Here is a 17,500-nt window from a genome sequence, read left to right as displayed (position 1 = left end):
GTGGTTGCTTAAGTATCCCAGGTAGTCGTACGGCTTTTCTCGGTTGCTATGGTGACTCTATGTGGTTGCTAGGGCGTTCCAGGTGGTTGGTATGTTATGCTGTCATTCCAAATTTTTGGAATTTTTAATTAAAATTATTTTACTTGTTATTTTATTTTGGTATTCTTTAATGGCACCACTACACACTCCCAGCAGCACTCTTTCACCAACACACACACACACACACACACACACACACACACACACCTGTGCAGGAGAGCACAGGTCAATCAATGAGCGCTCTTCAGTTTGGGGTTTTAAAGGGCCGTGGAGATAAGAGGAGCAGGACTGAAGACTGAAGAGACCTTCACAACAAAACAGGACAGAAGTGTAAAGATCTGAACTCACACTTTTCATCTGGCATTTCCTCTTTTTGTCTCTTCACACACACACACACACACACACACACACACAGTCAGTCAGGCAGCAGGTAACATGATCTTCCAACACAGCAGCACCATCTTGTGTTCAGACCACAGAACTACATGATAAACAGCTTTCTGAGACACTTTCGGGATCAGAATCAATAACAGCAACTCGTTTAAGAGTCCACGTTTTAAGTTGACGTAGAATTGAAATATGAATGTGTGGATTTTAGCTTTTTAATGAATGTAACTCCAGCAGTCTTGGACAGAAGTCAGACCTTCCAGAGGTCGGATCTTCTGGATTTCCTCTTCAGAAACAGCTCTTCCCTCCATGTTGGGAATAAAACGCTTCTTTTTATGGAATTTAAATGTAAATATGTGTAATATAATCCGGTGCTAATGACAGAGAATTGTGTGACTCGCTTCCTTCTTTTCTAACTTTCTTAAAGAAAACTAACTTAACATTTCTGCTTAACATTCGTACTCGTATAAGCTCTGATGTTCTGCAGAGGAAGTTCCTACATGACTGAACGTTAGCGATCGCAGCGACAGAAGAGACAAACGCACAGACGGCCGGCAGCGGCAGCGTGCTTCGCCTGCTTATATGATCCTTTATTGGTATATTGATCTTGATTTAACGGACAGACAGAAGCGTCAGGACGTAGATCTCCACCAGGTGCGTCTGGGTCAGGTGGGGACAGGAAGTGTCAGCACGAGAGCAGTGGAACGAAGGTTTTCTGATGCAGACGTATGCAAAGTCTTTTCGCGTCGTCTCCGTTCTCTTTAAGACGCGCAGAAGAGTTAACCGCGTTGTAACCGAGCGTCGGACCGTGTGAACTTAATACGGAAGCGGTGAGTCCAAGCTTCTGAATTTAAACATTCTTATTTATTTGGAACATTTTGCTGTAACACACAAAATAAACCCCGTCCCAAAGAGCTCAGTCTACCTCAGCTGTCCCTCCCGGCTCCCTCACAGTCAAGATGGCGGCGTAGATAACATAAACGGGATTCATTCATCTCGTTTGGAGCCGAACTTTAGTGGATCACAACAGACGCTCCGGTTCTGCCGCGGCCCGCGACAGACGAGCCGAGCGGCTGCCAGAAATGCCTTTTCTGTGTCGTGACGCAGATCGGAAAATGGAAAAATACGGCTGAAAAGACGAAAGTCTGAACTTTACGATGGGCTCAGTCGATAAAATACGTTCATACATGCGCACAACAAGGGTCCGGCTGGTCCGGCACTTTGTGGATGTATGTATATTAACACACACACACACACACACACTGGCTGTGAGAGGCCTACAGGAAGCCTGTGTGTGGCCGGTCTGCACGCACCTGACTACCTGCGGCGTTTCTTCAGATTTTACCTGGGTTGTCTCCGGTGAAAGCCGCCACCCTGCAGCTCTCCAAGAAACCGTATCGGTGCACGAAGTAGGAGGAGACGGGACCCTGCAACGACAGACGGAGCACTGAAGCACTTCCCGGTGTTTGCCTCGGCCGCACCAGACCGGTGGGGATCGGTCTTACCAGTACAGACGTGGAGGGGACTGGAGCTCCCAGCAGCCGGTCCAGATGAGGAGCGGTGGCTTCCAGGCAGACCTCAGACCAGTTTCTGGTCCTGATGTCCAACAGATTCATCCCCGAACCTGGACAATCATGTCAACAGTCAGCCAGAGAGCAAACGTATTTACAAGAATCCCTCAAAATGTTATCAGGACCCCTCTGGTGGTCCCGACCCAGGCCGGGAACCACTGAGGCCTTAAGGGGTAAAACTACTAACACTTATTTATTTTCTCACCACAGGATCCACTCAATAGCTGCTCCGGAGCTTTCAATCATATCACACAATCTCCTTCAGCAGATTAAATGCAGACGTGCGCGCTTCCATTTGTTTCCCCGAGCACTTTAAGGACTCGTCCACGCCGAGACTGAAGGTTCATCGCTGACCTCGGAAACAGCAGCTGAGACATCTGCTGAGGAAGACCGTGAGATATGAACGAAAGCTCCAGACCCCCCTCAGAAGGGTCCCGGCCCCCGGGGTGGAAACCACCGGCGTCCACGGTCAAACACTCTGACGTCACGATTCTTTCCGTTTTGTGATTTTCATCTATTTCATTTTGATTCCGCAGAGTCGTCGAACTTTAAGTAACGATCAGTAAAACCGAACGAGCTGAATGAGACAACAGTCGCTGACTGAATGAAGACTGAGCGGGAACTGTACCGTCGCTGTAGTCGATGGCGGCGTAATCACCGAGGAAGAGAGAGGCTGCGAAGCTGCTGACCAATGAGATCCTCTGAAAACACACACACACACACACACACAGATCAGTTAGTGAGACGTGGACTAACCGTGTCCTCAGCGTGTATTAATACATGTCGGGGCGTGACGGGGGGCTGACCTCGGCCTCCTGGAACTGCTCTGCTCGGGTCAGTCGCAGCTTGGCGATCTGGTTTCCTGTGAAACGCTGCGGACAAACAGATTCATCTTCCAAACATTTGAAATGGCACGCTTTCAGACAGCCGGGCTACTGACTCTACTGGCTCTACAGACTCTACAGACTCTGCTGAGTCTGCTGAGTCTGCTGAGTCTGCTGACTCTACAGACTCTACTGAGTCTGCTGAGTCTGCTGACTCTGCTGACTCTGCTGACTCTACAGACTCTGCCGACTCTGCCGACTCTGCTGACTCTACAGACTCTACTGAGTCTGCTGAGTCTGCTGAGTCTGCTGACTCTACTGAGTCTGCTGACTCTACTGAGTCTGCTGACTCTACTGAGTCTGCTGAGTCTACTGAGTCTGCCGACTCTACAGACTCTGCCGACTCTGCCGACTCTGCCGACTCTGCTGACTCTACCGACTCTACAGACTCTACAGACTCTGCTGACTCTACAGACTCTACTGACTCTACAGACTCTGCCGACTCTGCTGACTCTGCTGACTCTGCTGAGTCTGCCGACTCTACAGACTCTACAGACTCTGCTGACTCTACAGACTCTACTGACTCTACAGACTCTGCCGACTCTACAGACTCTGCCGACTCTGCTGACTCTGCTGAGTCTGCCGACTCTACAGACTCTACAGACTCTGCTGACTCTACAGACTCTACTGACTCTACAGACTCTGCCGACTCTGCAGACTCTGCCGACTCTGCAGACTCTGCCGACTCTGCAGACTCTGCCGACTCTGCAGACTCTGCCGACTCTGCAGACTCTGCCGACTCTGCTGACTCTACAGACTCTGCCGACTCTGCTGACTCTGCTGACTCTGCTGAGTCTGCCGACTCTACAGACTCTACAGACTCTACTGACTCTACAGACTCTGCCGACTCTACAGACTCTGCCGACTCTACAGACTCTGCTGACTCTGCTGAGTCTGCCGACTCTACAGACTCTGCCGACTCTGCCGACTCTACAGACTCTACAGACTCTACAGACTCTACAGACTCTACTGACTCTACAGACTCTGCCGACTCTACAGACTCTGCCGACTCTACAGACTCTACAGACTCTGCCGACTCTGCCGACTCTACTGACTCTACTGACTCTACAGACTCTACAGACTCTACAGACTTCGCAGACTCTACAGACTCTACAGACTCTACAGACTCTGCCGACTCTGCAGACTCTACAGACTCTGCAGACTCTGCCGACTCTGCTGACTCTGCCGACGGAGGACTGGGCGAAGCTTTTGAACAGGAAAGCGTCCACAGGCCATTAAACGGCCGGACGCTGTATTTATGTGTCAAGCTGCTGACGTGGAGCGTCTGAAGAACATAAAACTGATTTATTGATACTTTGAGTGATTTACAGACAGACACGTTTACGTGTAAACAGACCGTTTGATTTTATTTCTTAATATTTCTGCGGATAATCTTGATCTCGTCTTTGTCATTAAAGATTTGGACGTTTTTGTTGGCGTCTTGTTCCACGTACTTTGGACTCCTGGCAGAACGAGAAGTCTGCTAAACAGAGACAAGAAGACGAGTAGAAGGTTGGAAAAAATTCATCAAAACCGTCCTGGAGTCCAAACCAGATCTCTTTCTAAACACAGAGCCAGCTGAGAGACAGACAGGTGGACAGGCAGGTCGACAGGTGGACACAGGTAGACAGTCAGACAGGTAGACAGGCAGGTAGACAGACAGGTGGACAGGCAGGTAGACAGACAGGTGGACAGGCAGGTAGACAGGCAGACAGGTGGACAGGCAGGTAGACAGACAGGTGGACAGGCAGGTGGACAGACACACAGGTGGACAGGCAGGTGGACAGGCAGACAGGTGGATAGACACACAGGTGGACAGGCAGGTAGACAAGCAGACAGGTGGACAGGCAGGTGGACAGTCAGACAGGTGGACAGGCAGGTGGACAGACAGACAGGCAGACAGACACACAGACAGACAGACAGGTGGACAGACAGACAGACAGACAGGTGGACAGACAGACAGACAGACAGACAGACAGGTGGACAGACAGACAGACAGACAGACAGACAGGTGGACAGGCAGGTGGACAGTGGGACCTCGAAGGCTCTGGATCCGGTGATCTCTGCCAGCCTCAGCGCTCCCCCTGCTGCTGCCTGCAGGTCCTGACACTGCTGCCTGCTGCTGCAGTCCATCCACACGGGGCAGTCTGGCACGGAGAAGCTGCCCTGTTAACGCATCAGCACCATGAGCGCACTGCACAGAGCCCATATCGCCACGCATATAATATGTTACTGTGGATACACAGACCTGCAGCAGCTGGTACAGGTCCTGGTCCGGGTCGAGCCGTTTCAGAGTCTCACGCGCTCCTCTTCTCCAGTACACGCTGCCATGTTGCTGAGGGAGAAAGACTCCTTCAGGTCAGAGCAGCGGTTCAAAGATGCGTCTCTGCACCAAACTCCATTAACTTTTCTTTAAATTTTAGTGAAATCTGGCAACACGTTTTTACACCTGCTGTATGCTGCCTATCCTGCTAAAGAGGCAAACAGGATTCAGTTTGTAAAAACAGATAAAGGTTAACTAGCAAGCATGCTACATGGCCAAAAGTATGTGGACGTCCTTGAGTACTTTTGGTTTGCTTTTGCTCTTAGTTCCAATGAAAGGACCCAGCTTTGTATCAGCAGTTTGCGTTTGTCTCGACACAAAGCAGCTCCATAAAGAAATGCTTTTCCCGGCCCTGACCTCAACCCCGTCCAACGCCGCTGGGATGAGCCAGCCCTGATCCCCAACATCTGGTTCCTGTCTCACCTGGCCGCTGCCTGACACCGCTCTGACACGGGAGAAGTCAAGCCCCGCCCTCTTCATCTTGTCCAATAGCAGGTCCAGAGCCTGATGACAGACACAAATAAGACACAACCAATCACACTGCAGCACGAGGACACAAACTCACAGACCTGGAAAGTGTGATTTGTCAGAGGTCAAAGATCAGACGATGACCCTCCACAGTGAGTTAATACTGAGGAGTTACAGTGTGTGTGTGTGTGTGTGTGTGTGTGTGTGTGTGTGTGTGTGTGTGTCCTACCTTCACCCACATCAGCACAGGAGAGGTGACCGTCAGTCTGTCGGCGTGAATATGAACTCCTCCCCGAGTCCTGGACAAAAAACCCCAACAACCAGCTGAGCTGCTGCTCAAAGTGTTTCAAAATAAAACATGTATTTTCCAAATAAAAGCACCACAGATACACGTGCAGGCTTCTGAATGTGTCCAAAATATTAAAACGTCATCTGCCGATGGAGACTAACAGACCACATCCAGCTGTCTTTAACGACACGGAAGATATACGTCATGTATTTTAGCCCCGCCCTTCCTCTTCCCTTTATATCCACCGTTTCCATTTCTACACTTACACACACTATAACGCACATTTACAATATAAATCCACGCTAATCAATCAATCGGAGACTGATCGAGAGAGAAATCAGAAGCAGAGAGACAAATAAGATTTGATACATAACTGAAAGATAAAACTGTTAAACCCAGTCCCTTTACAACTTCCTGTCAGTAACTAACCTGTAGTCATGTTTCTGTGTGGCAAGAGTACTTTCTACCAGGACTACCAGGACTACCAGTGCTACCAGGGACTACCAGTGCTACCAGGACTACCAGTGCTACCAGGACTACCAGGACTACCAGGACTACCAAGACTACCAAGACTACCAGGACTACCAGGGCTAACAGTACTACCAGGACTACCAGGACTACCAGTGCTACCAGTGCTACCAGGGCTACCAGGACTACCAGTGCTACCAGGACTACCAGGGCTACCAGTGCTACCAGTACTACCAGGACTACCAGTACTACCAGGACTACCAGTGCTACCAGGACTACCAGGACTACCAGTGCTACTAGGACTCCCAGTACTACCAGTACTACCAGTGCTACCAGGACTACCAGGACTACCAGTGCTACCAGGACTACCAGTGCTACCAGTGCTACCAGTGCTACCAGTGCTACTAGTACTACCAGTGCTACCAGGACTACCAGTGCTACTAGTACTACCAGGACTACCAGTACTACCAGGACTACCAGTGCTACCAGGACTACCAGTACTACCAGGACTACCAGGACTACCAGGACTACCAGTGCTACTAGGACTACCAGTACTACCAGGACTACCAGTGCTACCAGGACTACCAGTGCTACCAGTACTACCAGGACTACCAGGACTACCAGTACACAGCGGCGATGTGTGTTACCTGAACTCAGGCAGCTCGGAGTCAAACTGCACATTGTTCTGGTGAACCACGTTCAGGTGTCCATCAATGGCCAGCACCTTCAGCTTCACAGGTGAGCAGTGAGAGTACACACACATCAGCAGGTCACTGTTATTACTGATGCATTCACGTGCCGTAGGATCTTTCTGAGCCGCTGATTTGAACACATTTACTCAAGTACTGTACTTTGTATAATTCCGAGGTACTTGTACTTTACTTGAGTATTTTTACATTTTATGTTACTTCCACTTCTACTGCGCCACGTTTCAGAGGAAATATTGTACTTTTTACTTCTCTATGGTTATTTATTTATGTATGACGCTACATAAATACTTAGATGTATTTGTTAATAATGTTTGTTAATTGCATAATGAGTATTTGTACTTTGGACACTTTCAGCACATTTTGCTGATAATACTTCTGCACTGAAGTGACATTTTGAACTCACTTCCGGTAAAGAAGCTCGATCCCTGACGGGACTTGTAGTTCTAGCGGTCAGATAAATGAAGCGGAGCAGAAAACGCGAAGAACTCGAGTAAAGTACAAGTACCTCAAACCTGCAGGACTTCAGTAAAAGTACATAACAGAGTATCTTTACTGCGCGGTGCTTCTGTTTAACTGTGTCTCCGGTGCTCCGGTGCGGACATGGGCACACTGCTCCGGTCCGAAGTCCGCCAGACGAGCAGCGGAGTTCACCTGAACCCTGTAAACCAAATCCTCGGCTCTAAAACCGCAGGCACGCTCCGCCATCTGCTTCTTCCGCGTCTGCGCGATAACCCGCGGCCCGTGCGCAGCCGCGTACGTGAGCCACGTCACACGTGCAGGTGAATGAAGGCTTCTAACGTGTAGCAGAGTCAGTCTTACCTGCTGGGTGCTGAAGTCGAAGCCCAGATACAGAGAGTCCTGCGCGGCGGCCATCATCCATCCATCAACACACACACACACACACACACACACACACACACACACACACACACACACACACACACACACAGAAGGGGGGAAGCAAGGGTTACAAATTTAAAGAGACAGTGACACGCTTTAAATAAATTACAGGTAAATGATTTTCCAACAGCAGCGTTGGAGTATTCAGGTCCTTTACTGTACACTGTAACACACAGTACAAGTACAAATACACACAGTACAAATACAAATACACACAGTACAAGTACTGCAGTACAAGTACAAATACACACAGTACAAATACACACAGTACAAGTACAAATACACACAGTACAAATACACACAGTACAAATACACACAGTACAAGTACAAATACACACAGTACAAATACACACAGTACAAGTACAAATACACACAGTACAAATACACACAGTACAAATACACACAGTACAAGTACAAATACACACAGTACAAATACAAATACACACAGTACAAATACACACAGTACAAATACACACAGTACAAGTACAAATACACACAGTACAAATACAAATACACACAGTACAAATACACACAGTACAAATACACACAGTACAAATACAAATACACACAGTACAAATACAAATACACACAGTACAAATACACACAGTACAAATACACACAGTACAAGTACAAATACACACAGTACAAATACAAATACACACAGTACAAATACACACAGTACAAATACACACAGTACAAGTACAAATACACACAGTACAAATACACACAGTACAAATACAAATACACACAGTACAAATACACACAGTACAAATACACACAGTACAAGTACAAATACACAACAAAACAACAACATAAACTGGTATAGACTGGTAGAGACTGGTATGTACTGGTATAGACTGGTATAGACTGGTAGAGACTGGTATGTACTGGTATAGACTGGTATAGACTGGTATAAACTGGTATATACTGGTATGTACTGGTATAGACTGGTATAAACTGGTATAAACTGGTATAGACTGGTATGTACTGGTAGAGACTGGTATGTGCTGGTATAGACTGGTATAAACTGGTATAGACTGGTATAGACTGGTATAGACTGGTATAGACTGGTATAAACTGGTATAGACTGGTATATACTGGTATGTACTGGTATAGACTGGTATAGACTGGTTATGTACTGGTATAAACTGGTATAGACTGGTATAAACTGGTATGTACTGGTATAGACTGGTATAGACTGGTTATGTACTGGTATAAACTGGTATAGACTGGTATAAACTGGTATGTACTGGTATAAACTGGTATAGACTGGTATATACTGGTATGTACTGGTATAGACTGGTATAAACTGGTATAAACTGGTATAGACTGGTATAAACTGGTATAGACTGGTATATACTGGTATGTACTGGTATAGACTATAGACTGGTATAGACTGGTTATGTACTGGTATAAACTGGTATAGACTGGTATATACTGGTATGTACTGGTATAAACTGGTATAGACTGGTAGAGACTGGTATGTACTGGTATAGACTGGTATAGACTGGTTATGTACTGGTATAGACTGGTATCGACTGGTATAAACTGGTATGTACTGGTATAAACTGGTATAGACTGGTATGTACTGGTATAGACTGGTATATACTGGTATAAACTGGTATAAACTGGTATAAACTGGTATAGACTGGTATAAACTGGTACCGGTGTCCTGCTGCCAGTCTGTTATATAATCCTGTTTAACTTCAGTCTGAATAAGAACAAGCGGTTGTTTAAACTGGTATAAACTGGTATATACTGGTATAAACTGGTATAAACTGGTATGTACTGGTATGTACTGGTATAAATTGGTATAAACTGGTACCGGTGTCCTGCTGCCAGTCTGTTATATAATCCTGTTTAACTTCGGTCTGAATAAGAACAAGCGGTTGTTTAAACTGGTATAAACTGGTATAAACTGGTATAAACTGGTATAAACTGGTATAAACTGGTACCGGTGTCCTGCTGCCAGTCTGTTATATAATCCTGTTTAACTTCGGTCTGAATAAGAACAAGCGGTTGTTTAATCGAGTGTTTGCAGCGTTTGTTCTTCGCTCATGTCAAACAAACTGATTGTGTGAACAGAAAGGTCGGCACAGCGTCCTTCACTGTTTACACACCAATCAAAGTCAGAGAATAATGCAGCGCTGTGTGTGTGTGTGTGTGTGTGCGTTCAGTCCAGCGTCCTACCTGAGCAGGTAACACACTTCTGTTTCCTACTCATGTCCTGCTTCCAGCACTCAAAACGCATCATTTAGCTCCTGTCTTCTGCAGGTTTCTGCAGGTTCTGGATCCATCTAGAAGGATTTCAGGAGCAGTTTTTGGCTTGTTGGAGCTTCCAGAGGAGGTTTTAAATGCACCACAAGTCCATATTCTGCAGGAGGCTGGTTTCACTGACTGGAGTAGAACACCTGAGCAGGTGTGTTTGCTGCTGACGCCAACAGGATGTCCTGCTGCTCCTGCTGCTGCTGCGGGGCTCCCGGCGGGGAGCTGCTGGAGGGTAAGAATAACACACCTGCTGTGACCTGCGGGACTCAGACTCACGACGTACGTGAGCAGAAAAAGTGTCTGAATGAACATGAATGAGACTATCAGGGAAACACATCAGCTGGCACTGCTGTAAAAAAAGAGGAAGCGGTTTTACTCGTATGGTTCTTCTGTAAAAAGAAAACTGCAGTAAAAGTTGTTTTATTTACTGTCTACATCGAGTCACAGGTAAAATCTCTTATTTAATTCAGTTGTTGAATCATAAACAATCACATGTTGTGTATTTTACTGATATTATACTCTGAATAGTAATTATAGATAGATATATAACAGTTTATACAGTCGCTGTTGTCACGTAGCGTCACTGGTGTCTGCAGGTCAAAGGTCACGTGTCTCACCTGCAGGGATCAGGAAGAAGGAGCCGGTGCGGGGGGGGCAGGAGCAGGAAGCAGCAGGAGGGCAGGAAGAGGAGCGCAGCAGGAACATGGACATCTCTCTGCTCAGACAGCAGTACAGGTGCACCACAGAGAGCCAGAAGAGACGCACTCAGGTGCTTCTGTTCCGCAAAGGTGAGCGGAAACGGATGGTTTGACGTCACGTTTGTTAGAAAGTAAGAAATGAACAGCGGGAGTGAACGGGCCCGTTCCGGCGACAGGAGCAGAAAACCTGCGCGTCTGCGGAGAGAAACGCCGAGTTTTTGTTGTTGAGTGAAATGAGTTTATTTCTCACGTGTCAAGCTGACTGATGCGAGACTTCCTGTTTGAGATTCCAGAATAAAAGCACGCGCTGCACTGAAACCTGGCCACCAGACGGTTTGTGAATAAACATCAGAGGTGGAAGAAGCATTCAAACTATTTCCTTCAGTAAAAGCAGCAGCGCTACAATGAAACAACTCTCCGTAACAAGTGAAAGTCAGACTTCCTGTGTGTCAGCAGTATTCGGGGGCGGGGGCAGGTTAAAGGCTGTTCAGTCTCTTAAACCCAGTGGGGGAAAGTACATTTACTCACACACTGTACTTTAAACTTCATGCTCTTCCTGCACTGCGCTCAGAGGGAAATATTGTACGTTTTATCCCACTACGTGTCTGTGACTGTGACATTCAGATGAAAGTTTGTAAGATGCAGTTTAAGATGAAACTACAGTGTTTCAGCTCGTGGCCTTCGAGTCTTTAAACTGGCCTCCTGTCTGTTTGGCGCCGATTTGAACTGTTTAATGCTGTGAAGTTCCTCACCTCCAGTGTGGAAAACGATTCAATAGAAAATGCCAAAGTGCTTCACGTGAAATAAATTTATTAGAATGAATTTTAAAAAGTGCAGATCCGGTCGATGAATCCGTTAATTAGTTAATCAATCGATGAATGACTTCAGTCAGAATAATAAACAAGACGAGAAACTTCTCATACATTTTATTGACTAAACAATAATTCAGTTCATTGAGAAAACCCTCGCCCTTCGGTTTCTGTCCTGAAGGACCGCGATGTCCCTCTGTGTGGTAATGTCTCTGTTTGTGGACCCGTGTGGTCTCGTTGCTGGACTGGAGCCTGATCACGGGTTTTTCTCCGCAGTGTCGGTGGAGCTGCTGGAGGCCGTCAGCGTCGTCCCTGTCGCTCAGGGTTTGACGTCGCCATGGGAACCAAACAGCAGCTCGCCGCCGGCCATAACCTTTGACCTCGACCCGGCGACCTGCGACCCCTGGCACGTCCACCTGGGCCTCCACCGGCGCTCCTGTCCCGGCGGCAGCGCGCAGCTCTCAGCTTCCTCCCGGTCAGTTTCAGAACCAGAACCAGAACCAGAAGTCCTTTATTGATCCCCGAAACTCTCTGTTCCAGCAGCTCGCTGTCAGTCAGTCACACAGGAAGAGAAGCACTGAGCAGAACATATAACACACTAACACAGGTCAGATAGATGAAGTACAGGTGGGTTTACCTGTTGATGGTGATAATAACACAGTATAAAGTCATAGTGCATGAACTGTCGAGTGCAGCTTATTTATAATGAGACGGAGGATATTAACAGCAGTAATAGAGGTAAATGAGTAATATCAATATCAATAAACGGAATTTTAAACTGAAAGAGGATATTGATCAGGAGTATTAACACAGAATATTGCACATTATGTCAAGTATGGCAGAGATGTTAATGATCAGTGTCCAGTTTAGTGACTTCGGGTCATACAGACTGACACTTAGAGGGAGGAGTTAAAGAGTCTGATGGCCGCAGGCAGGAATGACTTCCTGTGGCGCTCTGTGGTGCATTGTGGGGGGATGAGTCTTCCGCTGAAGGCGCTCCTTTGTTTGACCAGCGCGTCATGGAGCAGGTGGGAGACGCTGTCCAAGATGGCGTGTAGTCTCAGAGGTCTTCATGGGTCCAGTTTCTCCTCGGGCCCCCTTAGGATCTGGTTTGTCTCTAGTGTACAGTCTCGGCTGACCGTGTCCTCCCTGCTGTCTCTGTTTTCCAGGCGGTCTTCGTCGTTCTCGGAGGCCGGCGGCTCCCGGCGGGATGCGGATTCGACGTCTCCCTGCTGCTCCTTCAACAGCACCAGCGAGGAAGATCTCCTCAACACTGACCGGTCCGGAGGAGACCCAGAGAAGATGGATCCAGTCCAGGTTTCTGTCTCGGAGCAGAATCCCAGTGAGGATCATCCCGCCGGCGCTCTCACCAGCTCTGATGAAAGCTCCACCCCCGTCGCCTCCATCACCTGCTCCCCCAGCAGCTCCACCACCAGCCTACATGAAGACCTGAAGGAGAACCAGCCTGCAGGTAGCAAAACCTGTGACGGCGTCCTGCAGACCGGCAGCACCTCGGCGTTGAGGGGCTCCGGGAAGTTCTCGTCCCCGGCCCTCAGGTTCACCAGGCAGCTGAGCGTAGGGGGGGTGGGCTCCCCTACGGGGGTCCACCAGAACCAGAACTACCACCCGTTCCCCAACCGCAAGACCCCGAGGATCTCTGAGGCCGCCAGGAGGCTGGGGATGTACTCGTCCTTCTGAGGAGCAACGGGGCCGCGAGGCGATCCGTGAAGCACAGGAAGTCACGTGACTACATCGCGTCACATATAGACGTGAAATCATTAAAACTCAACTTATTATTATTATTATTGTTTAATCATTTTTATTTCAACAGTCTGTTTATGAGCAGCGTTTATTTGAGCTAACAAATGCTAACTGGCTAAATCTGCTCGTTCACTTTTGGGAAATAAAGTTTTTTTTTTTGAAAAAGGAGCAGGGAGCGTGCGATTGGCTGAAAGGTGAGAAATAAAAACAGACTTTTGAAGTCACATTTCATAATAATGTGTTGAGTTTTAATAATTGGTTTCGATTATCTCACAAATGGTCTGTTTATTTTTATGTTTTTCACAGTTTATCCACGTGATTATTGTTTCAGAGGTCACAGATGTTCACTTCAAAATAAAACTTTATTGACAATAAAATAAGTCTCCTGCTCCTTCTATCCTCTCCATAAATTAACACACAACTTTAACGGGAATGCCACGTTAAATATTAGTCTTTAAATGTTTAGAATTATTATTGATGATGATAATACGTCACATTTTGTCCCAGTTACATCTGAATTTATGTTTTATTGAACACGTGGAGAACCAAAGTGTCCAGTATTAAATGAATAAATATCCAATATAATGCAAAAAAAAAATCTGTGAATATTGTTGTGAAAAGAAGCAGGATGCAATAATTCAAAGTAATGTTTTATAATTTATTGGAATATTGATCACTTTCATGGAGAGAGTTTAATATTTAATGTATTTATTAATCTGGTTATTTGGTTCGTAATGCCTTATTTTATTTAGTTTTATCACTCTGAGTCCGTCACAGAAAAACCGCGCGACGTTTGACCCCCATACGCCGCCGTAGTAAATCAAAGATCGTCTATGTTTCCAAAGACGAGCCTCTTGTCTGTTGACGGACCCGCCGAGCGTCGCTTGACGTCGGCTGACGTAGTTACGTTAAGCGGGTCGTGAAACGTGCTCGGAGTGAGCCCTCCTCGCGCTCCTCACATCCTTCCCAGAAACACAAAAACAACATCGTCGCGCTGAGGAAGAGGAGGGTTACAGGGACTTACCAGATATTTCCGACTGCGGAGCTCTTTGTCATCGTGTCCTCTAACACCAAGGTAACTCGCGGGAAGATTTGACAGCGTCTCGCGGCAGATTTAAAGAATAAAACCGGCGAAAAGCTTTGTTTGAAGCTAGCAGCAGCTAACTCAGCTGTAGCGCTACTTTCACTGGTGGCAGCAGATGTTAGCTAACTTTTAGCCGTCAGTTAGACGAAAACTGCGTCACTGACGCCACATCTGTCAGTTTCTCTACTTACAGGTTTAGTTTAATGTCAACTAGTCCTCATTTAAGCTACCGACGGGCCGCAGTTACTGATTAATGTCACTTCTTACAGTGAAGCTTCACTAAACTGAAGTGTTGACAGGAAACTGGACAGCTAACTAAGCCAGCTAAACGGGCTGTAAGACCGTCGACATGTCAGATTCTTGTGTTTTGGTTAAAGCTGTTTTAACTTAAGTTACTTTAGTAAAGTAAAGAGGTATAACTTGTCTAAAGTCTGCAGCCCAGAGACAGATATTTCTGTCAAAGGTCAAAATCTGCAGACTTGGAGATATTCTGACATTTAGTCTGATAGTTTGTGTCCAGCTCCACAAACCCCGGATCCTACATTTCCCATAATGCAGCCGGGTAGCGTCCTTCATCCTTTGACTCTTTGAGTAATTTCACCCAAACTTGACAAGGCTCCCCCAGAGCCAGGAGGACAGTTTTTGTTCCACTCCTGCTAATCTGCACACGGACACTCTTCAACATTAATGTTGATCGCTGACAGAAAGGCAGCTCTTTATAGTGAAAATATGGGCAGGTTTGTCTTTTATTAAATATAATGCACAGCGAGACGTCCCTCACTGCACTGAATTTAAAAACATACTCACGTACAGAGAAAGAAAAAGGAGTTTTCATTTCAAACGCTCTACTTTTAGTTTTTACACCAACTCCTTTAAAAGGGACCTGAGCACACTTTACATCTCAACACGCAGAGACATTTATTTTCTGTCCTGTTCAGGTGAATCCTGTGAGCCCCCGGGGGGTCCTGAGCCCCAGGTTGGGAACTACAGCTGTAGTTTAGTTGTTTAACAGCGCCGGTTGGAGTTTATCTCTCCGGCAGTAATAAACTCCACCCAGCTGGGGATTTCCTCCCACAGCTTTCACTTTCTCTTCCCCCCCCCTCCCTCGTCTCCTGTGTTTAGTTTTCCGGCTGCTTTCAGAGACGATGGCGGAGCAGAACACGGAGGCGAAGCTGAAGAACCAGCTGAAGCGGGAGAAGGTCCAGCTGTGGAACCCTCCGTACACCGCCGCCGACGGCCAGCCGGGACAGCGGCACATGCAGGTGGGCGGTTAAAATCATTAACGAATAATTACTGTGGTAAAGTTTAAAAATAAGTTTTATTGTATTCGTTTATTTCAGTTCTGAAAATGAGAGGTTGTCTTGTTGATCCAGCCGATGTAACGGTGCTGCACACGTGCGATGAATGTTGTCGTCGTTGTTGTTGTCAGGAGCTGGCGGAGCGCTACGCCCCTCTGCTGTGTCTGTCGGCGCCGGAGGTCGGGGCCGCCCTGGAGTCCATCAGGGCGCAGGCGGTGAAGAGGGGGAAAGGAAACAAGACGTTCAGAGAGACCAACGTGGCCACGGTGGAGCTGCTGCTGCCCCGAGACAGCAAGAAGGTGGAGAGACTCCCTAAACACCTGAAGACAGTCTGGGACGAAAAGCCCACAAACTGTCCACGACGCTTTTCTTTTTATTCCTTTGATCGGTTTTCATCAGAGAAGCGAAGTGTAGCGCAACTTTCATATCTTTCAGGACCGAAGCCGTCTGTTTTTTAAACGTTGTTCATTTATATGATGAGTTAAGTCTCATCAGACTGAGATCAATGATACAACATGTAATCAACAAACACTCTCTGATGTAATATTACAGACCCGGCAGGATATGAAGTCATTAGCCTCCACCCGCTGCAACACTGAACGCATCAGTAATTATAATATATAACATATGCTGTTGTGCATAATGAGAGCGTTTACTTTTCTGATGCTGATGCTTTACTAATACTTTCTGAAACGTCACGTTTGACAAACGGCTCCGCGACGCCCGACGTGCGGAGGAGCTGCTCCCAGCGGGTCGGCTGCTTTTAGTCTGTGAAGAGGCGAGGCGGGGTGTGGCGAGGCGGGGCGAAGAGGCGAAGCGGGTGTGTGAGGCGAGGTGTGGCGTGTGCGGTGTGACGAGGCGAGGCGTGACGAGGCGGCGGCGGGTGTGTGAGGCGCGGCGGGTGTGACGAGGCGGTGTGTGACGAGGCGGTGTGAGGCGAGGCGGTGTGTGACGAGGCGGTGTGACGAGGCGGCGGCGTGTGTGCGTGTGGCGAGGCGGTGTGTGACGAGGCGAGGCGGGGTGTGACGAGGCGAGGCGGGGTGTGACGAGGCGAGGCGGTGTGTGACGAGGCGGCGGTGTGTGACGAGGCGAGGCGGGGTGTGACGAGGCGAGGCGGTGCGTGACGAGGCGGGGCGTGACGAGGCGAGGCGTGACGAGGCGGGGCGTGACGAGCGGGCGTGGCGAGCGGGGGGTGGCGAGGCGAGGCGGTGTGTGACGGCGGTGTGACGCGGCGGGCGTGGCGAGCGGTGCGTAACGCGGCGGGCGTGACGAGGCGGGCGTGACGAGGCGGGCGTGCAGAGGCGGCGTGGCGAGGCGGCGGTGTGACGCGAGCGGTGTGACGAGGCGAGGCGGTGTGTGGCGGCAGCGAGGTGTGACGAGGCGAGGTGTGTGTGACGCGGCGAGGCGTGGCGAGCGTGGCGTGGCGAGGCGTGCGTGGACGAGGCGTGGCGGGCGTGTGTGACGAGGCGGGCGGTGTGTGCGGCGGTGTGACGCAGGCGAGCGTGTGACGAGGCGGGCGTGACGGCGGGCGTAGCGAGCGGGC

At 48.3% G+C, this 17,500-nt stretch overlaps 3 protein-coding genes across 15 annotated transcripts in view; 2 read left to right on the top strand and 1 right to left on the bottom strand.

The window, feature by feature from the left end:
- Positions 1–8,084, bottom strand: part of xylb (xylulokinase homolog (H. influenzae)) — a 26,579-nt gene extending 18,495 nt beyond the window's left edge. For 2 of the 9 annotated variants that reach the window (XM_044176205.1, XM_044176204.1), the window contains exons 1-10: positions 7,959–8,084; positions 7,077–7,159; positions 5,902–5,971; positions 5,628–5,708; positions 5,130–5,216; positions 4,919–5,047; positions 2,804–2,869; positions 2,626–2,698; positions 1,932–2,050; positions 1,772–1,853 (exon numbers count right to left, since the gene is read on the bottom strand). In XM_044176205.1, the coding sequence (XP_044032140.1) occupies positions 1,772–1,853; positions 1,932–2,050; positions 2,626–2,698; positions 2,804–2,869; positions 4,919–5,047; positions 5,130–5,216; positions 5,628–5,708; positions 5,902–5,971; positions 7,077–7,159; positions 7,959–8,015 (847 nt within the window). In that variant the 5' untranslated portion in view covers positions 8,016–8,084. The other 7 variants (XM_044176198.1, XM_044176197.1, XM_044176196.1 and 4 more) reach the window with 6 other exon arrangements.
- A 2,314-nt stretch (positions 8,085–10,398) lies between these two features.
- On the top strand, positions 10,399–13,955 carry LOC122866493. Of its 3 annotated transcripts, none has more exons than XM_044176249.1 (4): positions 10,399–10,539; positions 10,931–11,095; positions 12,091–12,289; positions 12,984–13,955. In XM_044176249.1, exons 1-4 carry the CDS (start codon positions 10,485–10,487, stop codon positions 13,510–13,512), a joined length of 948 nt encoding a protein of 315 aa, XP_044032184.1. In that variant the 5' UTR covers positions 10,399–10,484; the 3' UTR covers positions 13,513–13,955. The 3 variants fall into 3 exon arrangements, with proteins under 3 accessions (XP_044032184.1, XP_044032183.1, XP_044032182.1); XM_044176248.1 differs by having other exon boundaries at positions 10,904–11,095; XM_044176247.1 differs by having other exon boundaries at positions 10,427–10,539; positions 10,886–11,095.
- A 539-nt stretch (positions 13,956–14,494) lies between these two features.
- Positions 14,495–17,500, top strand: part of nub1 (negative regulator of ubiquitin-like proteins 1) — an 11,400-nt gene continuing 8,394 nt past the window's right edge. For 2 of the 3 annotated variants that reach the window (XM_044176185.1, XM_044176184.1), the window contains exons 1-3: positions 14,495–14,650; positions 15,782–15,921; positions 16,089–16,256. In XM_044176185.1, the coding sequence (XP_044032120.1) occupies positions 15,805–15,921; positions 16,089–16,256 (285 nt within the window). In that variant the 5' untranslated portion in view covers positions 14,495–14,650; positions 15,782–15,804. The remainder of the gene's footprint in view (positions 14,651–15,781; positions 15,922–16,088; positions 16,257–17,500) is intronic. The other variant, XM_044176186.1, reaches the window with a different exon arrangement.

Source organism: Siniperca chuatsi, linkage group LG19 (genome assembly GCF_020085105.1).
Source record: "Siniperca chuatsi isolate FFG_IHB_CAS linkage group LG19, ASM2008510v1, whole genome shotgun sequence".
Lineage (NCBI taxonomy): Eukaryota > Metazoa > Chordata > Actinopteri > Centrarchiformes > Sinipercidae > Siniperca > Siniperca chuatsi.
This window is presented reverse-complemented; position numbering and strand designations above follow the sequence as displayed.

Coding starts and splice junctions, on each gene's coding strand:
- LOC122866493 (XM_044176247.1), top strand. CDS start 10,485: ATGTCCTGCTGCTCCTGCTGCTGCTGCGGGGCTCCCGGCGGGGAGCTG. Junction 10,540..10,885: donor CGGCGGGGAGCTGCTGGAGG/GTAAGAATAACA, acceptor GTTGTCACGTAG/CGTCACTGGTGTCTGCAGGT. Junction 11,096..12,090: donor GGTGCTTCTGTTCCGCAAAG/GTGAGCGGAAAC, acceptor TTTTCTCCGCAG/TGTCGGTGGAGCTGCTGGAG.